At 39.1% G+C, this 27,663-nt stretch overlaps 1 protein-coding gene across 1 annotated transcript in view; it reads left to right on the top strand.

Annotated features, from left to right (window-relative positions):
* The first annotated feature begins 1,831 nt into the window (after positions 1-1,831).
* Positions 1,832-27,663, top strand: part of LOC130912419 (RNA-binding protein 38-like) — a 39,820-nt gene continuing 13,988 nt past the window's right edge. The window contains exons 1-3 of the mRNA XM_057830497.1: positions 1,832-2,316; positions 8,083-8,206; positions 14,143-14,203. Of these exons, the coding sequence (XP_057686480.1) occupies positions 2,092-2,316; positions 8,083-8,206; positions 14,143-14,203 (410 nt within the window). The 5' untranslated portion in view covers positions 1,832-2,091. The remainder of the gene's footprint in view (positions 2,317-8,082; positions 8,207-14,142; positions 14,204-27,663) is intronic.

Genomic DNA, 27,663 nt, shown 5'->3' on the forward strand with positions numbered 1-27,663 from the left:
TTAATCCTTAATTCACTTCATTTTTTACAGTTTAATTAACGTTAACAATAGAAAAACAGGAGGATATTTCAACGCAGCTTCCTCCTTTAGTTTGAGAAATTCACACAGATTAATGTTATGCTAACTCTGTTGCAGGTCAGACTTTCAGTAGCAAAATTAGTGGTGTGTTCCCCGCCTCCACAACATTGACGTGTTTTTACATACAGTGGCTGCTGCTGGCTCCTCGTAAATGGGGGCAGATGAGGCAGCATGTTGTATTTCTGTTGGGCTGTAAATGCGTGTGTGTGTGGTCGGGGCGAAGGGGGGTTAAGTCATCAGCAATTCAAACGTGCATTTGAGGGATAAAAATGGACTGGCGCATTCAGCAAGTGAAAAGGGGTCAATGTAACTCTGAACATGATGAAAGTACTTATGGTCAGGTCAAATCTATCCTTACAACATATTGGAAGACAATCTAAAACACCTATACATATAACTGAACTCATGATATAATGCAAATAAGGTTGCTTAAAAGTTGGTGGGGACAATTTGAGCATCCTGAAAAGTTGGTAGTGTTTTGTCCCAACCGTCCCTATGCAAACCTACGCCCTGGGTAGAAATTACCCAAAAAACACACAAAAAAGGAAAAACTCATGCACTAACAAAAAGGTTTTTGTTTGTAGACCTGTGTAATTGTATGTTTTAATTATTGACGCTTACTCTGATGGTATATAGCAGGGGCGTTACCGGGGGGGGGGGATCAGTGCCCACCCACGGGGACACGCTCTACCCACCCAAAGACAACTGGATGTAGTACTAACTGCAGTCTGGGCACCGCGTATGGCAGGGGTCTCCAAACCGGTCCTCGAGGGCCACTATGGGTCCTGGTTTTTGTTCATACCGATCAAGCACAGACCTTTTAACCAATGGGGTTTCTGCTAAAACAAGCAGCACCTGACTGCAATCAACTGATTACACTTATAAAACACCAGATTGGTGAAAAGGTGTGGTCTTGTTTTGTTGGAGTGAAATCCTGCAGCCACTGCGGCCCTATGTGGAAAAGTTTGGAGACCACTGGCGTATGGTATCCCATTCAGATAGTACTGATGTGTTCTAAGTTTTAACCTTTGCGTTGTTACCTCCTCTTTCACCTTTTAAAAAAAAATAAAAATAAAAAATAAAAATGAAATTTTGTTTTTTTTTCCTAGGGGGTGCTACTCACATTTACGCATATATATATAAATTTATTTATTTTTTAATCCCCACCAGTGTTCACCTGGCTGTTGAGTTTGGTAAATCATGAAGCATTTTGAGGGGGTCAAAGTAGGCCTCGAAGCGTCGACGGGACAAAGAATGACTGCTAGGGGGCGCTACATGGTGTATTTGGAATTTGTCAAAGATTGCACCTGTCCTGACCTGCCTGTCGATTTTGGTGCATTTTATAGCATTCTAAGGGGTCAAATTGAGCTCAAAGGGGCCGCGGAACAAAGAATAACTATAATAATAATAATAAAAACCGAGGAACCACAATAGGTTACCTAAAAAAAAAAACATTGTCACCTGCATGTCCATACTGTTCAGTTATGGATGTGTTCTAAGTCAAATAAAATCAAATCAACTTTTATTTGTTTAGACCAAATCACAACAACCGTTATCTCAAGGAGAAAACAAAACATGTTTTAAGGTGCAGTAGCCCTACACTGGATTTGGACCTACTTGAGCATTATAGCTTTTTTTTTTTTTTTTTTTTTTTTTTTTTTGTCCCCCCAGGTAAGACTAATGCCCACCCACACCTGGCGTCCTGGTAACACCACTGAATTGCTGGAGTTAAAAGAGGGAAGCACAGTCGGGCGAAGGAGAGAGACGCACGGCTCATCCATTGGACTCCACTTGCACATCGACCCGCCTTCTTCCAAGCAACATTTTTGCCTTATTTTCCAGAACAGGAGTCAAGTAGGGTCCACTTACCACTCCAAAGCGGCGAGTGTTCATGTGTTTTAATCATATTACTGTAACCGCTCCTCCGTGTGTTTTTAGGCACGTTTTCTCTTTCCCAATCGTCTTTTTCCTTCCCCCTAATTGTACTGTATTAATTAATATTGTTCCTCACACATGAGTTCGCCGCTGTTCTTTGGGCATTTGGTCGGGGTTCCAGTCGAACCAATGGATCCCGGTGCCCCGGAGAAAGACACGACTCGCACCAAGATTTTTGTCGGCGGGTTGCCGTATCACTCGGACGACGCCTCACTTTTGAAATATTTCGAGACTTTCGGGGACGTCGTCGAGGCGGTGGTGATCACCGACAAACACACGGGCAAGTCCCGAGGATACGGCTTTGTGAGTACGATTTGAACTCCTCTTATTTCGACTGAACTATGCCTGTCTAGTGAGTCCGGACTGGTAGGAGTCACACGCTTGTGGAGTAGCAGGTTCATTTGAATAAGTGTGCCAGTCAATATTTGTCCACGCTACCCAAGTCCTTGGTGAACTGAGCTTCATTTGATGTCACGCATAGATGGAAGGTCTGAAATGCCCGCTCCCCAAATATGATCGGGTTAGAATTAGGCATGTGCCGGTATGATAATCTGACGGTATGATAACCTTAAACCTAAATTTACGGTATCATGTTATTGTAAAAATCCAGCTCTAAAATATGTTACTTTGACATAACCGGGTTTAAAAAAAAAAAAAAAAAAAAAAAAAAAAAATTCAATTGAAAGGATTTTTTTTTTTTTTACAAAACATATTGGCAAATTGGAACATAAGTATAATGTTAGGTTAATATTAGGGCTGTCAAACGATTAAAATTTTTAATCGAGTTAATTACATCTTAAAAATTAATTAATCGTAATTAATCGCAATTAATCGCAATTCAAACCATCTATAAAATATGCCATATTTTTCTGTAAATTATTGTTGGAATGGAAAGATAAGACACAAGATGGCTATATACATTTAACATACGCTACATAAGGACTGTATTTGTTTATTATAACAATAAATCAACAAGATGGCATTCACATTATTAACATTCTGTTAAGGCGATCCATGGATAGTAAGACTTGTAGTTCTTAAAAGAAAAATGTTAGTACAAGTTATAGAAATTTTATATTAGGCAGAGGGCGGCAAAACTCCATAACAACAAGTGAGCGTTTCACTGTACTGTCATTTAAATCTGTCTGAGCGGGACGTCTGCGTTAATTGCGTCAAATATTTTAACGTGATTAATTTAAAAAATTAATTAACACCCGTTAACGCGATAATTTTGACAGCCCTAGTTAATATATGCACATATATATATTAGGGGTGTCAAACGATTAAAATTTTTAATGGAGTTAATTACAGCTTAAAATTAATTAATGTAATTAATCGCAATTAATCGCAATTCAAACCATCTATAAAATATGCCATATTCTTCGGTAAATTGGCTTTACCATTATTAACATTCTGTTAAAGCGATCCATGGATAGAAAGACTTGTAGTTCTTAAAAGATAAATGTTAGTACAAGTTATAGAAATTAAAACCCCTCTTCATGTTTTCGTTTTAATAACATTTGTAAAATTTTCAATCAAAAAATAAACTGGTAGCCTGCCATTGTTGATGTCAATAATTACTTACACAATGCTCATGAGTGCTGAAGCCTATAAAATCAGTCGTACCCAAGCGCCAGCAGAGGGCGCCGAAACTCCGAAAAACACAAGTACACATTTCACTGTGCTGTCATTTTAATCTGTTTGAGCGGGGCATTTGTGCGTTAATTGCGTCAAATATTTTAACGTGATTAATTAAAAAAATTAATTACCGCCCGTTCACGCGCTAATTTTGACAGCCCTAATATATATATATATATATATATATATATATTTTTTTTTTTTTTTTAACATGTTTTGTTTTCTCCTTTAGATAACTGTTGTTTTGATTTGGTCTAAACAAATAAAAGTTGATATGATTTTATTTGACTTAGAACACATTCATAACTGAACAGTATGGACATGCAGGTGACAATGTTTTTTTCGGTAACCTATTGCTGTTCCTCGGTTTTATTGATATTATTATTGTTATTCTTTGTTCCGCAGCCCCTTTGAGCTCAATTTGACCCCCTTAGAATGCTTCAAAATACACCAAAATCAGCAGGCAGGTCAAGACAGGTGCAATCTTTGATACCGTGTAAAGACAAATTCCAAATACACTATGTAGCGCCCCCTAGCGGTCATGCTTTGTCTCGCCGACGCTTTGAGCCCTACTTTGACCCCCTCAGAATGCTTCAAACCCCACCAAACTCAACAACCAGGTGAACACTGGTGAAAACTTTGATAAAATGTACAAAAAAAAAAAAAAAATGTGTGTAGTGCCGTCTAGGAACAAAACCAACATTTCATTTCTTTTTTTTTGTGTGTTTTTTTTTGTTAAGGTGAACGCAACGCAAAGGTTAAAACTTAGAACACATCAATACTATATGAATTGGATACCATACGCGGAACCCAGACTGCCGTTAGTAATACATCCAGTTTTCTTTGGGTGGGCAGAGCGTATCCGTGGGTGGGCACTGCCGACCCCTGCCCCCCCCCTGCTGGTAACGCCCCTGCCATCAGATAAAATTGTTATACACACACACTCTTTTTCAACACAGACAGTAGCCAGAGAGAAAAAAAACACGTTTTACCACCGCTAGACACATTAAACATACAGAGTTAAGTCTCGTAACTGGTGGGAAACGTTCATGACAGTTTATACTAACCTTTCATTTTAAGCCGCGGCCGTCTGTAACTTTTCTGTAGCCGAAGTATTCCCATAACAGCGGTTTTGTTTTCTTCGATCTTCGATGGGGGGAAATGCTCAGAGTTTCACCTCCTCCAGCCATCGTGTAGCACAGCTGACTCATTGACACTGAGCAACAACCTGTGGGGGAGGGTTGAGCCTTAGAGCTGCAAGCGAGAGATTTCTCCATGCATTTTTGGGACATAAAAAATAGCTAATACCTTAAGGACGGTATGACGGAAAATTTTTGCCGTTTTAAAACCTTGACATTTTCATACCATGGTATACCTTGAAACCGGTAACCACCACATGTTTAGTTAAAATGGGTGGGAGCAATATTATTGCAACTATCTTCCAAACAAATGTCTTTCTTAACTCATTGGCTGCCTTTGACAAACATAGACGTCCAAATCGTGTGAACTGGGAGGACTGGCTTTCAGTGCTCATGTTTGAGTGCCATTGACGGCGCTGGACGTCCAGTTCATTTTTCCTGAGAGTGGGGAAAATGAACATCCGCCCCCTCCCAACGAAAATGATGTGGACGTCTAAGTGCCATGAATGGCAGCCAATGAGTTAAAATACACACTATTCTAATGAAAAATTTTGTGTAGTTCCTTACCTCCGTGAAGTTGGCCCCCATCAGACACAAATTTATCAAAAAGTTATGTCATTCGTTTGTGCTAGGTTTGTGCTGAAAATTTTTTTCATTTGTGCTATTGTTTTTGAGATATTAAGAATTCTTTTAAAGGTCAACCTGAGGTCAACTAGCCCCCCATTTTGAATCAAAATGGCATCAATTATTTGTGCTACATTTGTGTTGTAAAAATTTGTGCTGCTATTGTTTTTGAGACATTAATTACGAGTGATGATGGCACGCAGCCCCATATTTATTGCAAAATGGACCTGAAATAGTGCCATTTGTTAATGCTACGTTTGTGCTGTAAAAATTTTAATTTGTGCTGGTATCGTTATATAGATCCAGCGGTACCTCTACTTACAAATGTCTCTACATACAGAATTTTCAGGTTAAGACACTCCTCTAAGGGAAAATATTGCCTCTTGTTACGAAAGAAATTTCGGGATACGAAAGACAAAAATACTGTATGGCTGGTCCTCGTAAGTCCCAGAGTTTACTGAATGTAACATACTTGTAGCTGCTCTGCCATTGGCAATTGCCTAGCATTCCTGGCATCCAGTTGGCTAAGGGGGACCCCTACTGTATGTGTACGTGTGTCCCAGCGCCCTCTTCATTCGCCCTTCGTGTTGCAACAGCTCAAGTTAGGCAGTTAATAATGAGTGTATTAACTTTTATTCTTTATCTTATTCCTTTTTTTTACATTATGCCAGCTCTGCTTTTATGTTTATTGTGCAATAAGCTAATTGTAGCATGTATTTGTTACGTTTTGATGCATGTTTGTGCATTATAAAAGAATTATGCCTGAATTTTGGGGGTGGGGTGGCATTTCTTCTAACAGAATTTTCAAGTTACGAAACTACATCCAGAACCAATTAATTTCGTAAGTAGAGGTACCACTGTATTGAGGTATTAATTTTGAGACATGACGTCAATCGCAGCACCTCCGTCACGATTGACGAAAAGTACCGACTCTCTCAATAACAGAGGGGTGTCCCAACAACTAGCGCAAACCTAGCACAAATGAATGGCACCCCTTCGGGTCCACTTTGCAGTAAATAGGAGGCTGCGAGTCACAGGACAAATATAGACACACAACCATTCACATCTGAGGACAATTTGGAGTGTTCAATCAGCATACAGTGCACATCTTTTTAGGATGTGGCAGGAACCCGGAGAAAACACACGCAGGCAAGGGAAGAACAAGCAAACTACAAACAGGAAGGCTTAAACCCAAAATCCCAGAACTGTGAGGTGGACGTGCTAACCACTGTCCCACTGTGCCGCTTTCATAATGTGAATTACTATTTTCAACATGAATAACGCACAAAAATGCTTGATTTTTATTAAATGCTTCTCTGAGTGAGTCCACCTAAATTCACTCACGCTGCCAAGAACAGCCTCTCACTTACAAAAGGAGTTGTGCTGAGTTGCCACAGCACACTTATGACAAGGCATGAGACTGTGACGGTATGATAACCTTTAAGCAAAAACACTACGGTTTCACGGTATTTCAATTATATCTCTAAAATCTGTTATTTTGAGATGTATGGGTTGAATTTTTTTTTTTTTTCCATTGAACTGGATTTTTTTTTTTTTTTTTTTTTTTCCCACAACATATTTACAAATCTGAACATCAACATGAATATAATGTTAAATAAATAACAAAAAATAAATAACTGAAATTGTTTAAATAAAATTGAAATGAATAAAACTTTTAGACTAAAGCCACAGCTCAAGTTGCTCAACGTTAGAACAAGAACCCTCGGTAATAAAGAACTGGACTTGATTTTATGTAAAACACATACTAATACTACTATTAATATCAATTAGTTGAATATTAATAGAGAGTGAGAGTAAGAGACAGAGCGCGTGTATGACTCGTATTATTATTTACACATTATACAGACACACGCACACCCAACCTCTCTCAACACAGAAAGTCGCCAAAGAGAAAAAAACAACACATTCTGTATTATGATGTATTCTGTATTATTTTGAACAGATGTTTCCAGTGGCGGACGACTTTACAAAAGTAGGCTAATGGTAGAGAGGAAACTAATTAGCCATCTTGGCATGCTAACTAGCCACGTTATCTGCCTTGTTAACAAGCTTACATTATAGTATTTGTTTTACCATCGCTAGACACACTTAACACACTCGAGTGAACTTTCATAGAGATACCGGTACTTCAGAGCTACTTCATGTTCCCTCAAACCATCGGTTTCACTTTGGTGGACATATTGCCTTAATTTCATTTTTACTGATAATGTCCCCTAAAATATTTCTAAACTCCAGCAGATTTCCAAGCATTCTCAACCATTTGCAGAAAAGCTTCCTGTTAAGTATCTATATGCGCTTTTGTGTCTTGACCTTGAGCTCCAAACACTCATCTCCCCTTCCCACGCTATCTTCCTACTCCTCAAACTCACTCCCTCAAGGTAGATTCCAGTTGCTCATCCCTATCCGGAAAAAAGCCTCCCACATACTGTTACAGCCTACGCTAACATAACATGCTATTGAAGCTGAGCTGGAGTATCTTAATGCACCTTTTTTTTCTCCCTTCCAAATGTATTTTTGCAAAGCATTGTCTTTTTATAGAGAAACAAGGACAGAAGCTTCCTCTGAGCCACCCATAGAGGAGTCTGTTCATGCACATGATGTAGTTAGGCTGTTTTGGGAGCTGACCTCCAGGATGTTGTGTCAACAGGTGACCATGGTGGACAGCACGGCTGCAGAGCAGGCATGCAAAGATGCAAACCCCATCATTGATGGAAGGAAGGCCAACGTCAACCTAGCGTACCTAGGAGCCAAACCGCGCTGCCCACATACAAGTGAGTGTAATTTCCGGACAGTATATAGTATATGAATAGTATTCCTAAAGACACAAAAGACGACAGAAGACATTCAATCTACTTTGACCAGGAGTGTTGGCGACAATCGAACGATCCCAGTCAAAATGAATTGGGCACCTATTGCCGTCAATGAAAGTGAGAAAACTTTAACAAAACAATTAACCAGAATATTTTTTTTTTTTTTTTAAACATGCACTTATTTTTAACTTCAACGTTTTGATTTGCTGCACTTTTGTGGCTAATGGTTCGAATAATTTAAAAACATTAATCAAAATTAGGTATGCACCAGATTTTTTTTTTTACTTAATTTTTTAAAGTTATAAGATATTAGTGTAACCACATTTTTCAACTTCACATCACTTCGCATAACCTGTTAGGGCTAAGGCTAAAGAAAATGTTTAGCAGCTTATTGAAAACAAACTTAAGGAGACGATTTGTGCTTACTTTTTAGATGCTCATGCAGCAGAGCACGCTGCAGTGAAAGGCAAATTCTGACTTGCAGGTTTTGCATCACATTCAATTTCTTATTCACTATTTTGGGTAAAATCATCCCAAAATTTTGGGTTCTGTCGCCAACACCAGCATGTGTTTACATTATGGTTTACGGATGACAGAACACTGCTACTAGGTAATTTGCCTGGTACACCAGACTCACCGCTGTTCCAGCTATTGAGTCTGGCCACCATTCAAGCGGATACAATTTCCAGGGCGGAGCAAGCCACAGCAAACAGACAGCGGAGTGGACCAATCAGCAATGGGCAGACGTGACGTTAGTAAAATGGCGAGGGCAGGACGAGGGACTTGCGCGCGGAAGTAAACATACGAAGAGAGCGGAGTTTATTCGACATGGCTAGCGCGAGACAGACTGTTGTCAATGACTTGTGTCGATGTGTTTTTGGTCATTTAAAACTGATTATACCGTGGATTGGAACATATTCTCGGCTCTCCCGCTCACCATCTGTGTTGTTGAAGAGATGACTTTCGACGCGCAAGAGTGACGTTGCTCGTGAAGAACACGTCACGCAAATAAACGAATCTGATTTGTCGATTGATTTTGTAGCTGCTCGAAAGGCCGTTAATGGGATGGTTGCCAGACTATTTCTCTCAGTGTTTGAAAAATACAGGGAGAATAGTCTGGCAGAGCCAGGCAACTAGGTAATGGTAATGTGTGTCATAGACAGCCAAGACGCCCGAGCTAGGAAGCAGTTTTAAGAACAATAAAGTTAACAACGATGTTGGCTATTAAATTTAATTGTTAATGATATTGATCGTCAGTTTAATCGTGACTAATTGATACATCTTTGCAGGGCTAGCCTGTTCATATTTCGAATGTTCTAATCAGCTGATTTTTTACAGAATTCCTGAACCTTCCTAGTCTGTGTCACACATACCCAAAGGCATAGGTTTGGTCTCAACATTGGTAGGGGCGATAAGGTAGCATAACCTGCATGTACACTTTTGCTGGGGACAGGACATTAATAAGACCAAACAGATTGGATGAACAGAATTTCAGTAGTAAAATTAGTGGTGTGTTTCCCACCTCCACAACATTGACGTCTTTTTACATTACTTACAGTGGCTGCTGCTGGCTGGAAAAAAAAAAATTCGAATAATGAATTGATAGACTAAGTGATCAATGCAAAAGAAATTTGTATTGATTTATACTAACCTTCATGTGTATTGGTTAGGAAATATAACATTCGATTCAAACCTTTGTTTTCAAAAACTACTAAAGAAACATTTTGAAGTGCAAGTCCCTTTATTAAAAACAACAGGGAGGTATTCAGAATGGGTCCACTGGAGCAACCCTAGACTCAAACTAAAGTATTGTAATATAAGTGATTTTGGAAGAAAAATAATGAAAAATTATCTGAGATATCCAAGGACTGATCTACATCTGAGGTATACTAGACTACCCCAAAACTTGAACCAAAGTACTGTAATCTTATGAAATTTTGATGTGTGATTTCATTTCACAGATTTATTTTTTCATGTCAGTTCATATTCATGTCAGTGTTCCCCTAAAGTGGACCCATTCTTGGATAATTCCCGTTTTTTTTAATTTTTTTTATTTTTTTAATTAAATAAGAAGACTTGCACTCTGAAGCCACCGCGTTGCATTACCATAATGCAAACAATGATCCAAATGAGGGACGGGTAGCTTGACTTCATTGCTCCTTGTGGAGCTTGGCCTGGCCGCTGTAGTTTTGCTGGTTAGCAAGTTCACATAGTCTAATGTTATGCTAACTCTGAGGCAGGTTGGACTTTCAGTAGCATAATTAGTGGCGTTTCGCCTCCCTCCATAACATTGACGTCTTTTTACATTACTTACTGTGGCTGCTGCTGGCTGAAAAATACTTTTCTCTTCGAAGGGGCAGGAGGAGGCGGCATGTTGACAAGATGAATTTGCCGGGGCTGTGTAAGTGTGCGTGTGTGTCTGTGTAGCGAGAGGCGTGGGGCTTCGAGTCATTAGCCAACCAAACATGTCGTTGAGGGGAAAAAATGGACTGGCATATTCGGCAAGTGAAAAGGGATAAATGTAAGTCTGAACACAATGAAAATATTTCACTTAATAATGGTCAGAGTTGGGTAGAGTAGCCAAAAATTTTACTCAAGTAAGAGTAGCGTTACTTTAAAATAACATTACTCAAGTAAAAGTAAAAGTAGTCGTCCAAAAAAATGCACTCAAGTACAAGTAAAAAAAATATTTGTTGAAAAGAATACTCAAGTAATGAGTAACATTGTGAGTAATTGCTTATAATTTTGTTGGATTTTTTTTTTATTAAACAAGTTTGTTATGAGCACAAAATTATCTTTATCGACTATTGTTATAATGACACTGTACAATAACCAATTACATGACCACATTAAGCCAAAGAAATACAAAATTTTTTTTAAAAAATCATTGAATTCCCACGAGAGAAAAAAAAAATACATAAAGTAAGCATTATTCGTCCAAAGAGCATGACTGCCCTCTGGCGGAGAAAATAGTTCCAAGTTTGAATAATGAGGTTCCTTCATAATTACTATTTTGAAATTGAAAGGATCATATCTCCGGTTTTCCGTGGTCAATCGGTACCAAATAAAACCTGGGAGAGAGGTGGAAATCCGCGCTCTCGAGCCATGTTGAGGGTAGCGCTCTATATCAAATACTTCATTTTTACGGTGCTTTAAAGACCACATGATTGAACAGGCTGGCGTGAAGATAGAACGGCAAGCTTGCGTCTGATTGGTATAATGGAGTTATGTGATTATTGTTGCAACATCTCATAGGCAAAATCGGTAGAGCTACCCCGGTAATACACTAGGCATGTACTACTCTCATGTCCGTACGCTGGCAAAAAAATAAATAAATAAATTAATCTAATATGTAGAATAAAGAGGAAAAATGTACGGACTCATGTGTAGCTCAAAGTAGTGGAGAAAGAGTAGCGTTTTTTCTTCACAAATCCACCAAGGTAAAAGTAAAAAGTATTGCTTAGTAAAACTTAGAGGTGCACGATAATTTTCGGTCCGATAATTATCGGTCCGATAATAGGAATTATGACATCCTCCCAATAAATCCGATAACAATATGTTATCGGGCGTATTAATAATATTTTCGGCACGGTGTCGGATTGGATTGTGTGCGTTTGTTTCCACTCCTGTTTTGCAGTAAGTTTTGTTACTGTTCTAGAGGCGGTATTTTTCCTTCACTGAGTTATAAAACTTACTATGGCAATTAACAAATGTTTGCATATTACAGTGTTATGTTTACAAGTTCTTGAGAGGCCTTTTTTTTATTGATAGGCTTGCTGTTCTTTAATTGCTAGGTTAAGAAAGTTGTTTCATGGACCAAGGCAACAATAGTCTCATCTCCTGTTGCACCAAATGTTTTATCTGCTGACAAAGCACAATACCTGTTGGGTTTATGTTTGTTTTAGATCAGTGCTCATTGTTCAGGGGCACACATCGTCAATAATATTGACTGATTGATTGTGATTGACTCAAATTATATTTATATGAAAATATCATTAAGGCCACTTTTTTTTTAAGTTAAAACTATTCTTGTCTTTGTTTTGTTCATTATAATAATGTTCATGTCATCATGAAAACTGGTTCGGTCAAAGGCAAATCTATGCTGAATCAACCACTAGCATTTTTGACCTACTGGTGTTCAAAAACTCAGGTGAATATACATTGAAGAATTATATATATATTATCAGTTATCGTATCGGTATCGGCCATGAAGATCAGGAAGTTATCGATATCGTATCGATTTCAAAAAATGGATGTCGTGCACCCCTAGTAAAACTACTCTTAGAGGTACATTTTTCCCAAAAAGCTAGTCAAGTAAATGTAACGGATTACATGTAACGCGTTACTATCCACCTCTGAAGACAATCTAAATTACCTATATAACTGGACTCATTATAGAATGCAAATAAGGTTGCTTAAAAGTTGGCGGGGACAATTTTAGCATCCTAAAAGGTTAGTAGTGTTTTTTCCCTACCGTCCCTATGCAAACTTTTGCTCTTGCCCCTACCCCAGCTTTTTTGGAATGTGTTGCAGCCAGGCATCAACTTTTGAACAAGATAAACGTAGAGGGGGGCACGTCTAATGTGTTTTAAGAATTCTGTAGACCTGTCTGCACTAAGATGTGTGTATCAGGACAGCAAGCGTGTGCAGGAGACAATTTGGTGAATGAAAGGCACCTTTTTGCTTCAGCGTTGATGTAATCATAGGTTCCAGTACAATGCACCACTAATGTAAGTTTTGAGTAGCCTGAGATCAAGTGGCAGGCAGAGAATGTGCTGTGTTTCATAAGTATTTGAACCACATGCATGAAATTCTATGAATTAATGTATAAATCAATTAATTGAAGGGATAAATGTTATCGTATTCATTATATTTTTTAAATCATCCCAATGGATGCAAGACAACGGGGTAAAGTGGGTTGGGAGTAAGACATGGATAATGAGCAGGGTGTAAGGTGAGTTCCAAGTGCCTATTTCATAGTGCAGAGCTCCCTGACTTCACATCATCTCTCCATAACGTCTGCTTGTATTTGTAGTATGATGACTAAAGTAAAGATATGCAGAAATATAGCACCCAAAAAACTAGTACTTCCTCTTTCCTTTCAGCAGATGTTTCACTTTGACAGTGTCTCTTCCCAAATTGTAGTCTAACACATCTAAAAAAAAAAATAAAAACATGTCTAAGTCAGTTTTCCATCTGAGATTTAGGGGTAATTTTCTATTTAAAAAGGCAGTCCCTCTAAAACAAAATATTTTCTAATGGAAATAAAATTTAATTTAATCAGATAATATATTCCGGGCCACCATTCATTCAGTCTGTATTTCTCCGTACGTTTTCCACTTGGTTTCATGCACAGCTTGCGTGCCGAGGGGCATTTTCAGTGTGAACCACCAGAGCACATGCTTCGTGTTTTCCAAACAATCTCCCACTGCACACCAAACCTTGACAGCCCCCTTTGGAGCTTCCTGGCGAAAACACAGTTGCGTGTAGGTGCGATTGACTAACAGCCAAAAACCAATGAGTGTGTGTCCTCATCGCTTGGCCAGTTTACGACACATGCCAGCGTGCTGATGATGCAAGCTGGCAGTTCTGGCTAATATGTGTTTGTACAAATGCAGTGAGATTAGGAAAAATAAAAGCACATTTGTTGCTTCTCCATGATTACTGGATATGTTAGAAAAAAATGAGAAGAGAGGATAAGGATGGATGAATTTCTCCATTTACTCAGCCACGGCTCATTCCTGATGAACCTTGGAGGCAGTGAGGTCACAGATGTTGCATGTCAAGGGGCTGGCAGTCAGTCAGCAAGCAATATTCTTGAATACAAGCTCGCAATCTCAACAAAAAGAGGAGCGCAAATGTTCCCCGCCTCATCACTGCCTCTCATTTGTCTGCAGGTCTATCTGCCGGGGTTCAAGTCCAACAATTCCACCCTGCATGGGCTCAAAGGCACTACGAGTAAGGATGTAATTAATCAATGCTTCAATTTCCCATGTTGACTTTTTCTCCTTCTGGTCTAATAAATACGCGAGATGCTGGGTTCTGGATTTCAATCACAGTTGACTTGGGATCCACTGAAGCAGCAAGCCACTTTGTTAAACACTCACACACAGCTGATGTCATCTAATCACACTCCTGTACTAAGGGATTTGTTGTATAAACAGTATGAGAAGATAACTACTCGGTGAAAATGATGCAAAGGCAAATATGAATGAATTATGGGTAAGTTAAGTTTGTTATAAAAGAACTGACTTGCTACCACAACTCCAACGCTAGGGAGGTTGAATGGTGTTTTTTCCCCAAATAATTGTCTTCTAGAGTTGCAAGTGGCATTGTTGACTATTTTGTATTCATAGTTAAAGCAACTTTCTGACATAGTATGCCAGTAGGAAGTAGAGTTAGATGTCCGATGACTAGGGGTTAGGCATTGTTTGAAGCTGAACTATTCCGATTCCACGTTTCGATTCCGTTTCCAAACGATTCTCGATTCAGATTCTTTTAAGAAGCAGGGTAAAAAAATTGCATACTTTCTATTAATTTATTACTTCTCGTTTTTTTTTTTTTTTTTTTTTTAATTATATGAACTTTCAATTAACTATGAATTTCTCACAGGGCTATTTTGAACTTGTATATAAATATCAGTCTTTGAACTTGAATATGAAGTTTCTTCCCACAGGAGTGCACTTTCACAAAGATGTTTATTTTTCAAAGGTTCAAGGAGAAAATATTTACGCATATTCTTTTGCCTATGTTTTAGAGTGTCTAATGCTGCAGGCATTTTTACATAATATTGGGCTTACCTGGTGCAGAATATGAAACTGACAAACAAAAAACAACTTGTAAAACCCAGTCCAGATTAGCAGTGGGTACAGTATAAAATCAGAAAAAGTTTTTGTTGAGAAAAAAAATTATCATATCTGCCTTCTCAGGCAGTAAGTGTGAGCGTTCTGGAGAGATAGTGCCTCCTGCAGTGGAGAACACACCTTCACTGGGTGTAGATGAAGCTTGAGCGCATAAATATGAGAAAGCGAGGACAATAAATATTCTGAATCTGAATCTGAATCTGAAAAAGTTGCAAATATTACGTGGGGTAAGGTAGCTGTGAGCCGCTACACACTTCAGATACATGTATTTTAGCTGGGAGCTACGCTAAAGCATTAGTTGAAATTCTTCTATTGAATATAATTTGATGTAGATGAGGCAAACTAATTAGGATTTCGTTATTCGTAAAACCAATTCTAAAACAAAAGATTCTTTTAATACTGTTTGATGTTAACAGAGGCGGCCCCGCGCTACGTAAAGTACGTAGCTGCTTGTATAGCTACATTAGCCCGTTGTAATACTACGACTTATTCTTGTACTATTCTATCCATCCATCATCCATCCATCCATCCATTGATAAACGATGCCCAACCCTAACGATGACATATGTTTGCATCCGAGTTTGAGTCCAAGTCACCTGATTTTGAAATCTGCCAAGCCCGAGTTGCCTGGCATGGCCAGACTGTTCTCCCTGTACTTTTCAAACACTGAGAGAATAGTCTGGGACCCAGCCGATTAACGGCCTCTCGAGCAAGTACAAAATCAATCGTCAAATCAGATTCGTTTATTTGCGTGACGTGTTCTTAACGAGCAATGTCACTCTTCCGCGTCGGAAGTCATCTCCACATCAACAGAGATGGCGAACAGGAGAGCCGAGAATATGTTCCAATGTTCCAAATATGTAAAATCAGTTTTAAATTACCAAAAACACATCGACACAAGTCATTGACAACAGTCTGTCTTGCGCTAGCCACATTGAATAAACTTTGCTCTACTCGTATGTTTACTTCCGCACGCAAGTCCCTCGTCGCGTTTTTAACGTCACATCCGCCCGTCGCTGATTGGTCCACTCCGCTGTCTGTTTGCTGTGGCTTGCTCCGCCCTGGAAATTTTATCCGCTTAATGGTGGCCAGACTCAATAGCTGGAACAGCGGTGAGTCTGGAGTACCAGGCTAAAGCCAGAGTACCGATCTGATAACTTGCCAATTTATAAAGGAGAAAAAAAGCACATCCAATTGCAAAATATTTCCATAATATGGACAGAGTTGGGTACAGTAGCCAAATGTTTTACTCAAGTAAGAGTAGCATTACTTCAAAATAATATTACTCAAGTAAGGGTAGAAGTAGTCATCCAAAAAATGTACGAAGTAAAATGTATTTGGAGAAAAGAATACTCCAGTACTAATGAGTGACATTGTAAGTCACTGCTTACGATATTTGCCTTCGGATCATGTTGATGGCAGTGCTCTATTTCAAATACTTCATTTTTTACAGTTCTTTAAAGACACCACGTGTTTGAACAGGCTGGTGTGATCATTGAATGGCAAGCTTGAATCTGATTGGTGTAATGGAATCATGTGATTATTGTTGCAACGTTTGGTGAGACCGGTGCCGCTAGAGCTTCTGTTGGTGTCTCTGGCAAAAAACAAAAAGCAAAATCTGGAAGTTTTGCCCGAAGTAGTGGAGAAACGCTAGCGTTTCTTCTTCATAAATTTACTCGAGTAAAGTAAAAAGCATGGCTTAGTAAAACTACTAGAATTACATTTTTCATAAAAAGTTACTAAGTTGCTAATTAAATGTAATGGAGCAAATGTAATGCGTTACTACCCACCTCTGATTATAGACATTATTAATCTTGCATGATGCTATCATACTGTTAGCTTCCACTGCAGTTAGCTTGACGTTCTCTCACTGCTTCTGCTGTGTTTTGATTTTCGGTAGTACAAAATACCTTATTATTTTGGTTTCTTTTGTGAATATGCTTGCACATATAGATGATTTTGTTGCTTTTTAGCCTTTCCAAATTCAAAATCAAAACAATAAATGACTACATCCGATTCCGATCCTCTGAAAATGACGGGTTCGGACTCGATTTCAGGTACACGTGATCGCATCGTGGACATCTCTAATAGAAAGTCTATAACCATTCAGAAACATTTATACGGTATTCTATGGACCAAAGCATCTACCACAAAATATACTGTCACTAATGTTCCCCCACTGGCTGCCATTGACGGCGAAAGACATCCAATCCATGAAATCCACTAAAGTACATTTGCTGCCACCCTCTCAGTTCAAATAGTTTGGACATCTACTAATAATAAAGTCATCTAAATTCACAGCAGAAGAATAAAAAGATAAAGTTCTTTGTGTTTACAACATGTCAGAACGAAGATGGAGGCTAACATTTTGTGATTTAGACTGAAGAATACGATTGATGCATGTCACATAAATCACTCATATCTTAAAACACAGTTAAGCCTCATTCTGTAGCTTCTAACACTAGTGTGTTTAATACAAAAAAAAGTTTGTTTTTATGTATTTATCTCAACGTTGAAAAAGGGTGAAGTCCACTGACTCTATTTGCTGCCAAACAAAATTGCTCCTTTCATTCCCTAAATGTGGCGCTGTCCGTTTTTGGAACGACAACCGAATCTGACGGATTTGTGCTTTATCTTGCACCTTCACCGCTTCTTTCACAAGCACAAAAGATGACAACAACAACAGTATGGAATTCTCTAACAGAAACCCTGGGTTTGCAGTAGTGAGCGTAAAAAAGCTGATCTGCTTTGTTCAGGAGGAACATAGGCTTTATTCTGACTTTACTGGCAGCTTGAAAACTGAAAATTCCACCTTTCACCAGCCAGACATGGACAATGTCGGACGATGCCGCAGTCTACCATAGGCCTTTAGGCTGAATTGTAAATGCATGACAGAAGGTCAGCCTCTATATCCAAACCAGAACACTAATGACTCAGTGAAACAAGAAGGATGATTCATTGCCAGAGGAGTTTCAGAAAGCACAGGGATGTGCGAGCCCATGACAGTGTTGTGTTGTTGAGGGTGGATGAGTCCAAAGATATGATGACTTGACATCATGGTGCTCTGGCTATGACATGGCTGACCAAAGTCACAACTGTCCATGTCACATTGAGCAAGAATTTCTGCATTTTCACTTTAAATTGTAGCTAAAAACAATGTTTTAGGTTTAAAAGTAGGATGAATCGTTTTGTGTGTCCTGCCCCGCTTTTAGATGACAAGCTCTCATCCCGAGGCTACAAAAAAGTCCATTAAAAACCCCAATTGCTCCAAGTGCTATTAATATTGCAGTCCTCAATTTGTGAATGAGTGATGAGGGAACTAACGCTGACCCAAATGAATCCATGAATGAGTGATGACGGATTGATTTGAGGTGTCCTACTGCAAAGGACACTAACAATCACTTTAAATCTCAATTGCAGTTTTAAAAATACACCATATATATTTATGTGCACTTTAAAAATTACTATGATTGTTTATATCATCATTATTATTATTATGTCTGATATTGTGTTTTGATGCTACATAGTTTTATTCTACATCTTACTATCATTTTTTTTTTTTTTAAGATATTTACAATTATTTTATAGGTAAAGCTAATGTCAACCAGCCCCCCCCCCACTTTTATTAAAATGGTTTCAATTGTTTGTGCTTTGTTTCTGCAGGTTTGTGCTGTAAAAATGTTTGTTCTACAACGGTTCTAAAGATATTCTGCTTTTATTTTGTAGTGATGGCATCACTAGCAGCCCCCCACTTACTGCAAAATTGACCTGAAGTGGTGCGATTTGGTTGTATGTGGTGGTGACGCCCTCAGTAAAAAATAAAAAGTGTAATATCTACCAGTATAGGCAAGTTTCCTAAGCGAAACATGGGCGGTGCCATCTTTGACATTTTCTGCTCTCAGAACCAGAGCTGAAGAAAGGAGGGTGTAGACAAAGTTAAACTGCAAAATCAAACCAGAGGAACCCACGGAATCTCCAAAAATGGATTCAGCACGATGTAGATGAGGCTCCCATCTACACCCCATTAAATATTAAGTTCCCTATCAACAAATGTTCACATATCAATGACTGATCATGTTTTTCTTTATCATTGGAAAAGAAAGTGTTTTAATTGCATGTAAACAACAAGAATTTACATTGTTTTACTCATTTAATGAAATATATCAATAAAAATGCATATTCTGAGGAAAAAGATAGGACACCCTACCATCTAATAGCTAGTGTTACCCCCTTTGGCTGAAATAACTTCAGTGAGATGCTTTTTGTAGCCATCTACCAGTTTGCGCCACTCCTCAATGCAGAATATTTTCAACACTGAGATGTTTGAGGGGTTTCTTGTATGTACAGCCCATTTCAAGTCACCCCACAGCATCTCAATGGGATTAAGATCTGGGCTTTGCCTAGGCCATTCATAGACTCTCCATTTCTTTTCAGCCAGTCCTTGGTGGATTTACTGGTATGTTTTAGGTCATTGTCATGTTGCAGGGACCAGTTTCGCTTCAAGCTATAATTTTTTTTTACAGATGATCTCACATGTTCCTCAGGCACCCTCTGATACACGATAGAATTCATGGTGGATTGTATGATGGTGAGCTGGCAAGGTCCTGCTGCAGCAAAGCATCCCCAAACCATGACACTTCCACCTCCATGCTTCACAGTTGGTATAAGGTTCTTTTCTTGGAATGCTGTATTGGGTTTACGCCAAACATGTCCACTGTTTTGGTGTATATACTGTATTATATTGTATGTATATTTCAATTTTAGATTAATCTGTCCAAAGAACATTATTCAAGAAGTCCTGGTCTTTGTCCACATTCACTTTGACAAACTTTAATCTGGCCTTCATGTTCTTTTTGGAGAGCAAAGGTTTCCTCCTTACACACCTCCCATGAATGTTAAATTTGTGTAATCTCTTTCTGATTGCAGAGGCATGCACTTTCACATCAACAGTAGCAAGAGCCTGCTGAAGGTCCCGTGATGACATTTTAGAGTTTTTGGAGACTTCTTTTAGAATGTTGCAGTCTGATCTTGGGGTGAACTTGTTTGGACGGCCAGACCTGGGCATGTTGGCAGTTGTTTTGTATGTCCTCCACTTGTAGACTATTTTCCGGACAGTGGAATGGCAGATTATATATTCTTTTGAGATCTTTTGAAATCCGTTGCCAGACTCATAAGCGTCTACAATCTTCTTTCTGAAGGTCTCAGACAGATCCTTTAACCCCACCTTGCTGTTTTCTCTCACTTCAGCAGTTAGTCACTGTTGAAAGTATTCTGCGTTGAGGAGTGGGGCAAACTTTCTTCAGACCGATGTCAAAGACTGGTAGATGGCTGCAAAAAGTGTCTCACCTAACCCTTTCAGCCAAAGGGGGTAACACTTGCTATTAGGTGGTAGGCTGTCCTAACTTTTTCCTCAGTTAGAATAAGGATTTTTGCTGATATATTTAGTTAAATGAGTAAAACATTGTTTATTTTTGTTGTTACCTGCAATTAAATCACTTTCTTTTCCAGATATAAAGAAAAACAACATCAGACATTCATGTGTGAGCATTTCTTAATAAAGAATTGAATATGTAATGGGGTGTCCTAATTTTTTCACTTGACTTTACATGGTTGGCAGTGGAATGTTTTGATCACTGAACAGCTACAAAGCGGCAGTGTGGATGTACCACGCCATACGTCTTAAATCGAAATGAGCAGCAGACAATAAGTTGTGGCCCGCTGCTTCAAACTTAAAGGCTCTAACTAAAAGATAGTATGTCTGCTCTTATCACGTCGTTGATCGTTTGAAGATTTTAGCTTCAATATCTTTGGAGCACTGCACAAATGAAATTGCAGGGATGCGAAGAACATACCTTCCTTAACACAGCGGCAGCATGGCTACATGAACGCCCGGACATGCGACACGAGTGCAGCCTTCAGTCTCTACGTGTCCCACCTCTGTTACCAGCACCCATGTTATGGCTTTGTGGTGGCACTCTCTTGGTTCCACATCTGCCTTCATGAACACAAAATTTCCGTGTTCATGTATTAGGACACATTCAACTTTGTTGCTGCGCAGGTGCTGGATGCCTCGGAGCTTTTCAGGTTCCTGATTGTGTTTCCTTCCACGACCATTAAATCGATAAAATATATAAATATTTTGTTTGTGGTGATACTTAGCCATTCCTTCATGTTGTCCTCCAGTGTCGTGATGATGGCAGATGGGTATGGTATTTCCAAATTGTCTTTTTTGAGGGATTTTGATGAGTGATGCTCCAGCTCCATTAATGTTTGGTTAGAGAACGTGTAAAGCGGAAGTCGTGAGCAGAAATGCAGACGCAAAGATTGTTTATAAACACTTAGCAGAGAAAACCAAAAGTTTTTAACAGGACAAACAAAAGATAACATTTCCACGTTGAGTAGGAGTGAAGGGAGGACCAGTTGAACTCTTGATGAGCTAAAAAATAATAATAATTTGTAATAAATGCAAATCTGTGACAACACAAATTATTTTTTTTACAGCACAAACTAGCACAAATGTAGCACAAACAAATGACACCACTTCCAGTCCATTTTGCAGTAAATGGTAGGCTGCCAATGACGACATCACTCGAAATGAATATCTCAATATCAATATAAAAAGATAGCAACACAAACGAAACTTTTTACAGCACAAACGAACAGCACGACTTCGGGTCAATTTTGCTCTAAATGGGAGGTTGCGTGACATCATCACTACAAATTAAAAGCAGAAAATATACAAAACTGTTGCAGCACAAACAAAAAATTTTACAGCACAAATGACTGACACCATTTTTAGCCATTTGTAATCAAAATGGGGGCTGGTTGACCTCAGATTGACCTATAAAAAGAATTGTAGATATCGCAAAAACAATAGCAGCACAAACGAAACTTTTTACAGCACAAATGTACCACAAATGATTGACATCATTTTTATATAAATTTGCATCTGATGGCCAACTTCACAGAGGTTTTAAAAAGTAATGTATTAATATTTCATGCGCAAGTAGACAAAAAATTTACTCTGTCTCCATTTTTAGTAGCAAAATGCGACTACTTCAGGGCAGTCTGGACCACTGGCCCATATCTGCCATTTACAGCCACTCTTTTTACATACTGTCCATCCATTATATGCTCAGTTCTGCTATTGATGAATGAGTGCAAGTATCATTTAGCTGTGTTACTTGCCGGAAATAACTGATGATGCTGTCCTTTTCCGTCTGTGTGGCTCTCAGGCATTTCAATCTATGATGCACCAAAGTCATTATGACATTCTGTGTCATCATAATGTCTATTGGACACTTTCTCCATTGGAACCCAATAGTCAAATTTAATATTCATTTGCATGTTGACAGCAGGCCCTTCTTTCGCCTCCCCTCCCCCAAGCTCTGTGTGTGTATGTTTGTAGAAGGAGGATAAGGAATCTATGTGCTTGTGTGTCTCTTTTTAGTGTGTGTTTTCCTCAGCCTGACTCACCCTACTCACATCCCTCATCTGAACTATTAAAAGCATAGCTGTCTTAAGGCGTGAGGGATATATGATGGGCGATCCTTCAACTCTTCTCTCCTCCTGATCTTTCTCGCCCAAGGTGTGCCGACAGTCATTCCCTCCCATCCCTCTCACTATCGTCTAGATTCACATCATCCCACTCCTGCTTTTAGTGCTTTTTGACAAGGGGGTGTGAGTGGGAGTACAGAGGAAACTGACTGCAAGGGAGTGAACCCATAGAGAGGAGGCAGAGTGCCGTCTGTGGAGGTTATTCTGCTCTCGTGGGTCTGTTAGCGTACACCCATGCAGCTGTGCCAATTAGCCTGATCCCTTCCACACGTGCACGATACAAATGCACCCGATTATTCGCATAGTCTAAAAAGCTCAGATTTTTTGCATGTGACTGAGACGTCCTTGTCTTGCATGTTTATTTTTAAAAATCCAAAGGCTGTGTATACATAAATGCGCGTTTGACAGCCAGTAACGTCCCAGGGTCGGGAAAAGGCGAGGCGAGGCGCTCTGCCGTACGATGCGGTTGTCACATTGGATCAATCAGGCGGCGGCACAGGCCCGTGAGAATGACACTGCACTTCTGCTCTGGGAGAGTCTGCGCGCGAGCGAGGAGACATGAGATGCCAAGGAGTTGGACAAGGCGTCATTTACTTGAGTTTTGTTGTTGTTTTGTTATACATCTCCTGTTGTTATCTCTGTACAGAAGTCACCATTTAGTTTTTGCTTATGTAACTGAAAGTTAGGCAGAATTCGAACAAAGCTGACCGAGAAAAACAGGGTAGTTTGTATGACAGAGACTAAAGGCATCTAGGCAGAGTCAGTTTCTCATATGGGCGAATTGGGCCCAGGGTAGCACTTGACCGCGAGCGCAACCGGGGAGCCTCAACCACCACTCTTGCTTTAAAACAGAAATGTATAGGCGAATTCTTCGTGACATTGCCCGTAGCGCAGTACTGTGCGATCACGGTACCATGTTTGCTCATCGTCACTGTCATCTACTGCCAATTTATACCACAGTCTCAAAGTACTGACACAGGTAGAATCAGCAAAGCAAGATTGGGGCCAGATGCCCCAAAAGTAGCAAACCAAGGCTGTTTTGAATTAGAGCACACCATAAACTTTCATTCATTCATTCATCTTCCATCATAACCAGTGTTTTCACAGATTACTTGAAAAAGTTATGCAATTACTCATTACGCCTCAAAAAAGTAATCTATTTACTTTTACTTTACTGATTACTTCATTATCAAAGTAAGTTACTTTAAAAGTAACTTATCGGTTACTTTTTACTAGGTCTGCAACTAAGCCTGTCGCAATATGCAATAATTCCATTTATCGCGCGATAAATAAAAATGAAGGCAGTAATTTTTCCGCTGCGATTTATCGCCTCGCGTGCACGCATGCAACAGACGTGCTGTTAAAAGTTCGGATTCCTCCTTACCAACTGCGCAAAATGCATCTTCGTTCCAGGTCCGGCAAAAACTAGCACAGGAGCCAATCGTTCCCAATATTATGCACTAAAATGCATGTTTATATGATGGCAATTTAATTTTTGCTCATTAGCAAGGGGGGAAAAAAAATCTTTTTTTTTTTTTTACAGAGCATTAAATGTATTGAATCGGATCGAAAATCGTGTCCCCCGTATCAAAAATCGTACCAAACCATGACTTAACTGTATCGTTGCATCCCTATGGAACACCATTGCAGAAGCTATGACGGGAAAAGTTTTCATTTGCCTAAATGCTTAAGTTATTAAGTGCTTTTTTTTTTTTTTAGACACATTTTGCTTATTCTGTGTGTCTGTGCGGTATCAATATTGTTGTTTTTTACTTAAGAGGCATGGTCTATTGTTTTTGTTGTGATTTCTTAAAAAGTATTTTTGAATTTAAGAGTAAATATATATCGCGTTTTAATGGGTGTACTTGATCTAATAATATATACTGTATTCTCACTGTGTTATTGTAAATTGGTTAAAAAAAATTGGGGGGGGGGGCGCAATAATATCGCATATCGCAATAATTCATGAGATAAATTATCGCACACTAAAATTTGTTATCGCGACAGGCCTACCTGTATCTTGTCATTTTGTACTCCAATGTCCGTGGTTATTTTCACCAACTTTGATTTATGTCCGCCTTGAATTCAGCCAACTCACTCTTCAGCTGTGATTTGACCTCGGTGCGTTTTCAAGTCGATCTTCATTTCTTTTTGTAGGACTTGAATTTGTTGGCTAATGGTGTCAAACCCGCTTTGGCGTGTCTCCATGTTAGCTTCAGAGTCCAGCGTATTTTCGGACATTTTTTCTCCACCTTGGGTGATCGGGTTCTTTTTTTTTTTTTGCAACTCCATTCATTTCCTCGATTTTAAATCCTTCTGTCGTGTTACTTTGAGTTAAATGGAGTTTAATTAGTTGGCTCGGGGAGCTCTTCTTTTACGTGTCCATCTTGCTCAACCCGGAAATCGCCCACAATTTACAGTGCCTTGCAAAAGTATTCGGCCCCCTTGAATCTTGCAACCTTTCGCCACATTTCAGGCTTCAAACATAAAGATATGAAATTTAATTTTTTTGTCAAGAATCAACAACAAGTGGGACACTATCGTGAAGTGGAACAAAATTTATTGGATAATTTAAACTTTTTTAACAAATAAAAAACTGAAAAGTGGGGCGTGCAATATTATTCGGCCCCCTTGCGTTAATACTTTGTAGCGCCACCTTTTGCTCCAATTACAGCTGCAAGTCGCTTGGGGTATGTTTCTATCAGTTTTGCACATCGAGAGACTGACATTCTTGCCCATTCTTCCTTGCAAAACAGCTCGAGCTCAGTGAGGTTGGATGGAGAGTGTTTGTGAACAGCAGTCTTCAGCTCTTTCCACAGATTCTCGATTGGATTCAGGTCTGGACTTTGACTTGGCAATTCTAACACCTGGATATGTTTATTTTTGAACCATTCCATTGCAGATTTGGCTTTATGTTTTGGATCATTGTCCTGTTGGAAGATAAATCTCCGTCCCAGTCTCAGGTCTTGTGCAGATACCAACAGGTTTTCTTCCAGAATGTTCCTGTATTTGGCTGCATCCATCTTCCCGTCAATTTTAACCATCTTCCCTGTCCCTGCTGAAGAAAAGCAGGCCCAAACCATGATGCTGCCACCACCATGTTTCACAGTGGGGATGGTGTGTTCAGGGTGATGAGCTGTGTTGCTTTTACGCCAAACATATCGTTTTGCATTGTGGCCAAAAAGTTCAATTTTGGTTTCATCTGACCAGAGCATCTTCTTCCACATGTTTGGTGTGTCTCCCAGGTGGCTTGTGGCAAACTTTAAACGAGACTTTTTATGGATATCTTTGAGAAATGGCTTTCTTCTTGCCACTCTTCCATTAAGGCCAGATTTGTGCAGTGTACGACTGATTGTTGTCCTATGGACAGACTCTCCCACCTCAGCTATAGATCTCTGCAGTTCATCCAGAGTGATCATGGGCCTCTTGGCTGCATCTCTGATCAGTTTTCTCCTTGTTTGAGAAGAAAGTTTGGAAGGACGGCCAGGTCTTGGTAGATTTGCAGTGGTCTGATGCTCCTTCCATTTCAATATGATGGCTTGCTCCTTGAGATGTGTAAAGCTTGGGAAATCTTTTTGTATCCAAATCCGGCTTTAAACTTCTCCACAACAGTATCTCGGACCTGCCTGGTGTGTTCCTTGGTTTTCATAATGCTATCTGCACTTTAAACAGAACCCTGAGACTATCACAGAGCAGGTGCATTTATACGGAGACTTTATTACACACAGGTGGATTCTATTTATCATCATCGGTCATTTAGGACAACATTGGATCATTCAGAGATCCTCACTGAACTTCTGGAGTGAGTTTGCTGCACTGAAAGTAAAGGGGCCGAATAATATTGCACGCCCCACTTTTCAGTTTTTTATTTGTTAAAAAAGTTTAAATTATCCAATAAATGTTGTTCCACTTCACGATTGTGTCCCACTTGTTGTTGATTCTTGACAAAAAAATTAAATTTCATATCTTTATGTTTGAAGCCTGAAATGTGGCGAAAGGTTGCAAGATTCAAGGGGGCCGAATACTTTTGCAAGGCACTGTAACTTTAAGTTGTTTTAGGCATGTTGTAAGTAACAATGACGACAAAATGGATGACTATTTCCTTCAGAAATAATATTTTATTACAGCTTCCTGACTTACCTGTAGTCTTCATCTGTACAGTTTTAAGTACATAAACTTTAAAGTTTTTAATAGAGTTTAAGAGTAAAATTTTTGAGTATAAAACATTAAAAGACTTTCTCAGTACACAAATCAGACAAAAGTCCTGTTCATTCAAATAAAAAAAGTGTTGTTTTTGTGGTGGGCAAAGTGCTGATATAAATTGTGTCAATGACTCATTTATTTTCTTTATAGAAACTAACCAACATTGAATAAGGAGGAGGCAAACTGTAATGAATCAGTTCAGTTCTCTTTATCATGAATACAATCCAATTTCAAAGCACACTCTTGCATGACAATTTACAGTTTGAATGAGAGCTTGTGTTGAAAGAAGGCGCTAAGCTGTTATATGAATGAGTTTATATGTGTGGTTTCTTTATAAAAAGAAATGAGACAACTTTACTATCCAACAATAAGTGCTAATATGCTTCTCCAGAACGTAATAAACGGACACCCAAGATACTAATTAGTATAATCGTTAACTTTCTTAGCGCTCCTTGAGTCCTTGCTAAGTAGTCACGTCTCATCAACAAAGAATACAAACAACAAACAAGTTTCCGAGGTAAGTCCGCTTTACTTCCTTATGTCTGCAAGTAACTTTCGTTTTAGAATTTTTCCATCCAAAACAACAGTGGAGCTGGAGTAACATTACCCATCAAAATCCTTTAAAATATAAAATTTTGAAATACCGCATCCATCTGCCATCATCACGAAAGGGGAGGACGACATGTTCATGAAGGCAAGTGTGGAACGAAGCTCGTGCCACCACAAAGACCGGGTGTTTTTGTTGCCATGTTGCCGCTGTGTTATGGAAGGTGTGTTCTTCCAATCCCAGCTTTT

The sequence above is a fragment of the Corythoichthys intestinalis genome, chromosome 2 (assembly GCF_030265065.1).
Source record: "Corythoichthys intestinalis isolate RoL2023-P3 chromosome 2, ASM3026506v1, whole genome shotgun sequence".
NCBI lineage: Eukaryota > Metazoa > Chordata > Actinopteri > Syngnathiformes > Syngnathidae > Corythoichthys > Corythoichthys intestinalis.